At 40.0% G+C, this 6355-nt stretch overlaps 1 protein-coding gene across 1 annotated transcript; it reads left to right on the top strand.

The window, feature by feature from the left end:
- Positions 1-1598: 1598 nt before the first annotated feature.
- On the top strand, positions 1599-5977 carry LOC134655200 (uncharacterized). The gene is made up of 2 exons (XM_063510650.1): positions 1599-2582; positions 5411-5977. The coding sequence occupies exons 1-2, from the start codon at positions 1784-1786 to the stop codon at positions 5422-5424; spliced, it is 813 nt and encodes a 270-aa protein (XP_063366720.1). The 5' UTR covers positions 1599-1783; the 3' UTR covers positions 5425-5977.
- The last annotated feature ends 378 nt before the right edge of the window (positions 5978-6355 follow it).

Raw genomic sequence — 6355 nt, 5'->3', positions numbered from 1 at the left:
TAGGTAACTATACTAAAACTTTTTTTTATACTTCAGCTACACGAATTTTCCTCCCGCCTATCTCATAGAACATTATAGAACTCAAACATTTGAAGCCAGATTATCACACGCCAGATAAAAGTTCACTCACATTGTTTTCAACGTCTATTGCGATATGCAAATTATATTTAGATAACTAACATATGAGTAAGCGTGAAAATGTCGCATTTATATCAATTACTGTATGGAGTTGTGACATTTTAATGTTATATGATTATATAGGTCAAAAGAGCATTCACCCGGATGTTAGATCAGTGGATATATGAGGATTACTCTTATCGATTTCATGTCAGGCCTAATACTTTTTCGTGTTTATCACGTTTTGAAATATCACTTTTATTAGACACATTTGTGTTATTTTATCACATGATTACAACACTAGTACCTACCTGTCTCTTTGAAGAAGACTATCTGGCGACCTACAAAAGACCTAGAAAATCTTAAGTAAATATTTTGGTAGATTATTTTATATAGGTACGTATATGCCGTAATGGACATGAAATTGAAGGCGTAATTCATTGAAATATTAATTTTTACGATTAATTTATATTTTAACTATTAATTGATATAAATAAAAGGTTTAAGTAGTAGGTACTTACTTATTTATAAATTGTTGATAAAATCATAGTTGTCCACAAAAAGTGCGAGATTAAGAAGAAATTAAGATAGTACTTCAATTTGTTTTTTTTTTTACATTATTTGTCTTTTCTACAACAACAACAACTTTGCCCCGTCAAATAACTATTAAACGACCATAGGCCTATTGCATAACAAATAATTACAAGCGGAACTCCTTTTCTAATTTCACTTATTAAATAAGGAGTTCCGCTTGTAATATTAGTTGTAGATTGTTATGCAATTGGCCCCATGTTATCTTTAAATCGTATTGTTTTATTTATACGCCAATTTTAGTGTCCCACTACTGGGCAAAGACCTCCCCACTTATTTTAATCATTTTTTATCATGAATATTTAAATTTTATATGCGTTAAAGTAATTAAAAGCGCTGGTGGCCTAGCGGTAAGAGCATGCGCTGGTTCAAACCCCGGCTCGTACCAATGAGTTTTTCGGAACTTATGTACCTACGAAATATCAAAATATGTACCAGTTACTTTTCGGTAAAAGAAAACATCGTGAGGAAACCGGACTAATCCCAATAAGGTCTAGTTTACCCTCTGGGTTGGAAGGTCAGATGGCAGTTGCTTTCGTAAAAACTAGATCCTACGTCAATTCTTGGGATTAGTTGTCAAGCGGTTCCCACAGGCTCCCATGAGCCGTGGCAAAAGCCGGGATATCGCGAGGAAGAAGATGCGTTAAATTATGACGATTACTTATGTTTTATTGTCAGTACATGGAAGATATAATAACTACGCCAATAACAGGTTGCGTTACGCTTAATTCTAATTAGCATTTACAATAATGCACGGGAATTATTTATAATTCTTAAAACGATGTTTTAATTGACACTGTTGTGTAACGTACATAAAATCTATTTTTAAATCCAGTAAACGAGTTAATAAGTCTTGCAGTTCCTTGTACGTATGTTGAAATGACAATGTTATGTTTTCATATAGAGGGTAGATGTCATTTACGGCAGTCTGTATCTGAGCATTAAACGTAGCACATCAGTGTCTTACATTTTGGAGTTTTCTTTGGAAACCTACGTCCAGAACACAACAATTGGCGACGATATCGATATCTACGTGTGCAGATAACGTTTTTTCAATAAATTGGTTGAAAAAAAAATGGCTACAACAAGTGCAAATGTGATGTTCGGCAGCAGTCTCAATTTTGACCATCGGATTCACGAATGGAGTATTTTCAAGAGCAAATTGTTTCAATTCTGTACTGTTAATGATATTAATGAAACATCGGACAAGTCAGAAGTGAAACGCCGTGCCGTGTTATTGTCGGCCTTATCGGAAGATACCTACCGCATTCTTCGGGATTTAGTGGCGCCAAAGGAGGTGGACGGCGCGGAGTACAAGGTTTTGTTAGGACATCTCGATGCTCATTTCACGCCCAAGAAGAGTACTTTTGCGGAACGTTACACTTTCTACAAGGCTGAACAACGTCCAGGTGAAGAATTGCCAGATTGGGCCGCGCGAGTGCGTAGCCTGGCCCAGTACTGTGGTTTTAAAACGGAGCTGGATAGTGTGTTACGTGACAGGTTCGTCTTAGGGTTGGAGAACGTGAAAGAAAAAGAGAAATTATTTGCCGAAAGCGTCGACACTCTGACCTTCAGCAAGGCTATAGAATTAGCGCAAAGTGTGCGTTGCGCGAGATTAGCGTTGAAAAAAACACAACCGTCGGTGCCCGAAACTCCAGTGTTTACCGTAAATACGTCGCGGGCGCAACGTAACACTCGTACTAGTTTGGAAGGTTGTGAAGTTTGCGGCTACAAAAATCATGCAAAGGAACAGTGTCGTTTTATTAACTATACGTGTCAAAAGTGTAAACAGAAGGGACATCTAAAGAAAATGTGCAAGTCCAAAGTGCGACGGAATTATTTTATAGCAGAGGAGGATAACGATATCATTGAAGGTGAGAGTGTTTACAATATTATAACAGTTAACGGTGAACCGATGATACAGATCGTCACGATAGCGGGCGAGCCTATTAGTTGTGAGATTGACAGTGGGAGCGCGGTTTCATTATTGCCCCATAACATCTTCGATAGGTATTTCTCCAAGTATGAGTTAAATTCGCCAAAGGTCGTATTGAAGTGTTATAATAAAAGCAAATTGGCACTTAAAGGTACCGTTACCTTACCCGTCACTTATGATGGGGAAACTAACCAGGTTATGTTTTTTGTTAGTGCGGAGAGCGATAACCGACCTACTTTACTGGGGCGCGATTTTTTTAGGGCATTTAGTTTGCAAATATGTAAACAAAGCGTTAACAATATAGTAGAGGATGACTTAGGTTCGAAAATTATGACTAAGTATTCTAAGTTATTTGCAGACGAACTCGGTTGTTTTAATAAATATAAGGTTACTCTCAAGGTTAAGCCGAATATGCCTCTAAAGTTTTTTAAGCCTCGCCCAGTGCCGTTGCCGTTGAAAGGTAAAATAGAAGCGGAAATTCAGCGTTTAGTGGATTTAGGGATACTCGAGAAAGTAGATCATGCCGATGTCGCCACGCCAATAGTGCCTGTATTGCGCGCCGGCGGAAATATTAGGATTTGTGGGGACTATTCGGTTACATTAAATAAGGCGTTATATGTTGACAACTACCCGGTTCCGCGTATTGAAGATTTGTTTGCTAGGCTGTACGGAGGAGAAGAGTTCTCAAAACTCGACCTTTCTAGAGCGTACAATCAGCTGGAACTGGACGAGTCCCGAGACTTAACTTGTATAAACACCCATAAGGGCTTATTTCGCTATAACCGGTTAGTTTTTGGGCTCACAAATGCGCCGTATATATTTCAACAGACACTCGAAAGCGTACTCGGCGACATAGACGGAGTTTGTATATTTATTGACGATATACTGGTGACTGGGCAAAACCGTGAAATTCATATAAAAAGGTTAGAGCAGGTTTTGAGTAGGTTAGAGGGCGCTGGTCTACGACTAAAACGAGACAAGTGCGATCTATTTAAAAAATCGGTCGAGTATCTCGGGTTTATTATTGATAAGCACGGGTTGCATAAGTCACCAAAGAAAGTGGAAGCTATTTTAAAGTGTGTGCCTCCTAAAAATACTACCGAACTTAAGTCTTTCCTGGGCTTAGTTAATTATTACAGATGCTTTGTGCCTAACACGTCCAGCGTTTTAAAGCCTTTGTATTCGCTTTTAAGGAATGATGCGAAATGGGAGTGGACGGAAGAGCAAGAAAGAGCGTTTAAAAGTATTAAAGAGGAAATGGGTTCCGAAAGGGTCCTCGCGCACTACAACCCCGAATTAGTGACGATTGTGACAGCTGATGCTGGTCCCGCTGGCCTTGGGGCCATTTTATCGCAGACGCAGCCCTCTGGCGAAGAACGCGTGGTCGCTTACGCTTCCCGGTCCCTTTCAAAAGCAGAGTGTAATTACGCTCAAATACAAAAAGAGGCTGCGAGTTTAGTCTTTGCGGTGAAAAAATTTCACCACTACTTGTATGGCCGCGACGTGCCATTTGTCCTACGCACGGACCACAAACCTCTTATTACTATTTTTGGGGATAAAAAGGGCATACCGGAAATGGCTGCAAATCGCTTACAGCGATACGCGTTGTTTTTGTCAAGTTACAACTTTAATATTGAATACATAAAAAGCGAAGAAAACGTCGCGGATTTTCTTTCGCGATCAATAGCCAGTTATTCATCGACTGTTGAACAGAGTGATAGTCAACTCGTAGATACGTGTTTATACATAAATTATTTCACAGATAGCATGCTCAAACCGGTTACATTGTCAGATGTAAGAGAGGCGACCACGTCTGATAGTATCCTTAATGAGGTTAGACAGTACGTCATAAAAGGGTGGCCGCGTAATGTAACAAATGAAACGTTAAAACCATATTTTAATTGTAGACTTGAGCTTCATGTTGAAAATGGGTGTATTTTAAGGGGACACAAATTGATTATTCCACAGGAATTCCGGGAGCAAATTCTAGATGAATTGCATAGTTCGCATTTTGGTGTCGTCAAAACAAAGACTGAGGCGCGGTCACGAATGTGGTGGCCAGATATCGACAAACATATAGAACAAAAGATAGGCTCGTGTAGTATTTGTAATGCGATGCGGAAGACCCCGCCCCGTTCCCCGCTCGCGGTGTGGCCATACCCTAAACGTCCTTGGAGTCGTGTGCATATGGATATGTTTTCAATTGATGGGAAACAATATTTAGCTATAATCGATGCGCACTCTAAATGGGTCGAATGTTTTCTAATGCAATCAACGGACACAAAAGCCATAATTGATAGGCTAGTGGAGGTAAATAGTCGATTTGGGACAATGCATGTTTTAGTAACTGATAACGCGGCAAATTTTTGTTCAAAGGAATTGGATGCCTATTGCATAGCTAATGGCATAAAACACTTAACAAGTCCTCCTTACCATCCCCAATCGAACGGCCAAGCTGAGAATAGTGTCGGTTTCCTAAAAAGGGGCATCAAAATTATAATGGCAAGTAGCAACAACACGGAGCCTGTAATCAGGCGAATAGGGAAGCTATTATTTAATATAAGGAATTCCGTTCATTGCACAACCGGTTTTTCCCCCGCACAGCTGATGTTTGGCCGCCCGCTCCGTTGTCGTCTCGATCTATTGCAGTCGGCGGGCTCTAGCTCGACTGATAATGATTTGTTTCATAACAATTATGACTCACACTCGCAGTTGCCGATGATGTCGTTGTCCGCCGAAGCTAACCAAAATGTTTGTTTTAAACAGATCTCACAAACTAAGAACTATGGAGGGCGGCGGAAGGTGTGTTTTGAGGAAGGAGATCAGGTGTTAGTTAAACATATATTTAGTAACGGCAATAAGCACGTATGGAAGAAAGGTTGTGTACAAAAATCTATAGGTAATATGTTATATTTAGTGCATATAATAGATTTAGATATTATTGTTAAGAAACATGTAGATCAATTACTGTTGTACAAAGGTAGTCAAACTGTATGTACTGCTAGTGATAACCGTGACATTTCGGATCTGGAAATAACAATTAATGAGTCTTTATCTCCAGATCCTGAAGCGGTGGCACAACCAGCGATCGAAGGCCAGAGCCCTGAGTCAAGTTTACTCGAAATTGGTAATGAGTCGGAGGAGCCTTGTCAATCGCTGGTACCGAGGGAAAGTGCTCCCCCCGCGGCCCCCGCCCCCGTAGTTTCGCCTGCTGCCAGGTCGGTGTCTCACGATGATGTTTTTTTGGACTGTGAGACGGAGGGTACCGAGACCACCTTGGATCCTACGACGAATGCAGATCGTCGTAATATCCGAGCCACTCGGAATCCTAACCCAGTGTACAAATGAGTCCATTTTAATTCATAAGTTTTCTAATGTATTAATTAGAGTATTTTAATTTTAAGAAGCTTTCTTTGCTATTGGTGGAGGGATTGTTATGTTTTCATATAGAGGGTAGATGTCATTTACGGCAGTCTGTATCTGAGCATTAAACGTAGCACATCAGTGTCTTACATTTTGGAGTTTTCTTTGGAAACCTACGTCCAGAACACAACAGACAATGTTATTATTCTTTAATTTGAACCGTCCTTCAAAAATGGGGAAGCATTTACTTATAAAAAAAAGCGGCCAAGTGCGAGTCGGACTCGCCCATGAAGGGTTCCGTATTTAGGCGATTTATGACGTATAAAAAAAAACTACTTACTAGATCTC

The sequence above is a fragment of the Cydia amplana genome, chromosome 16 (assembly GCF_948474715.1).
Source record: "Cydia amplana chromosome 16, ilCydAmpl1.1, whole genome shotgun sequence".
Taxonomy (NCBI): Eukaryota; Metazoa; Arthropoda; class Insecta; order Lepidoptera; family Tortricidae; genus Cydia; species Cydia amplana.
The sequence above is the reverse complement of the archived record's forward strand: the minus strand, read 5'-3'. Positions and strand labels throughout refer to the sequence as shown.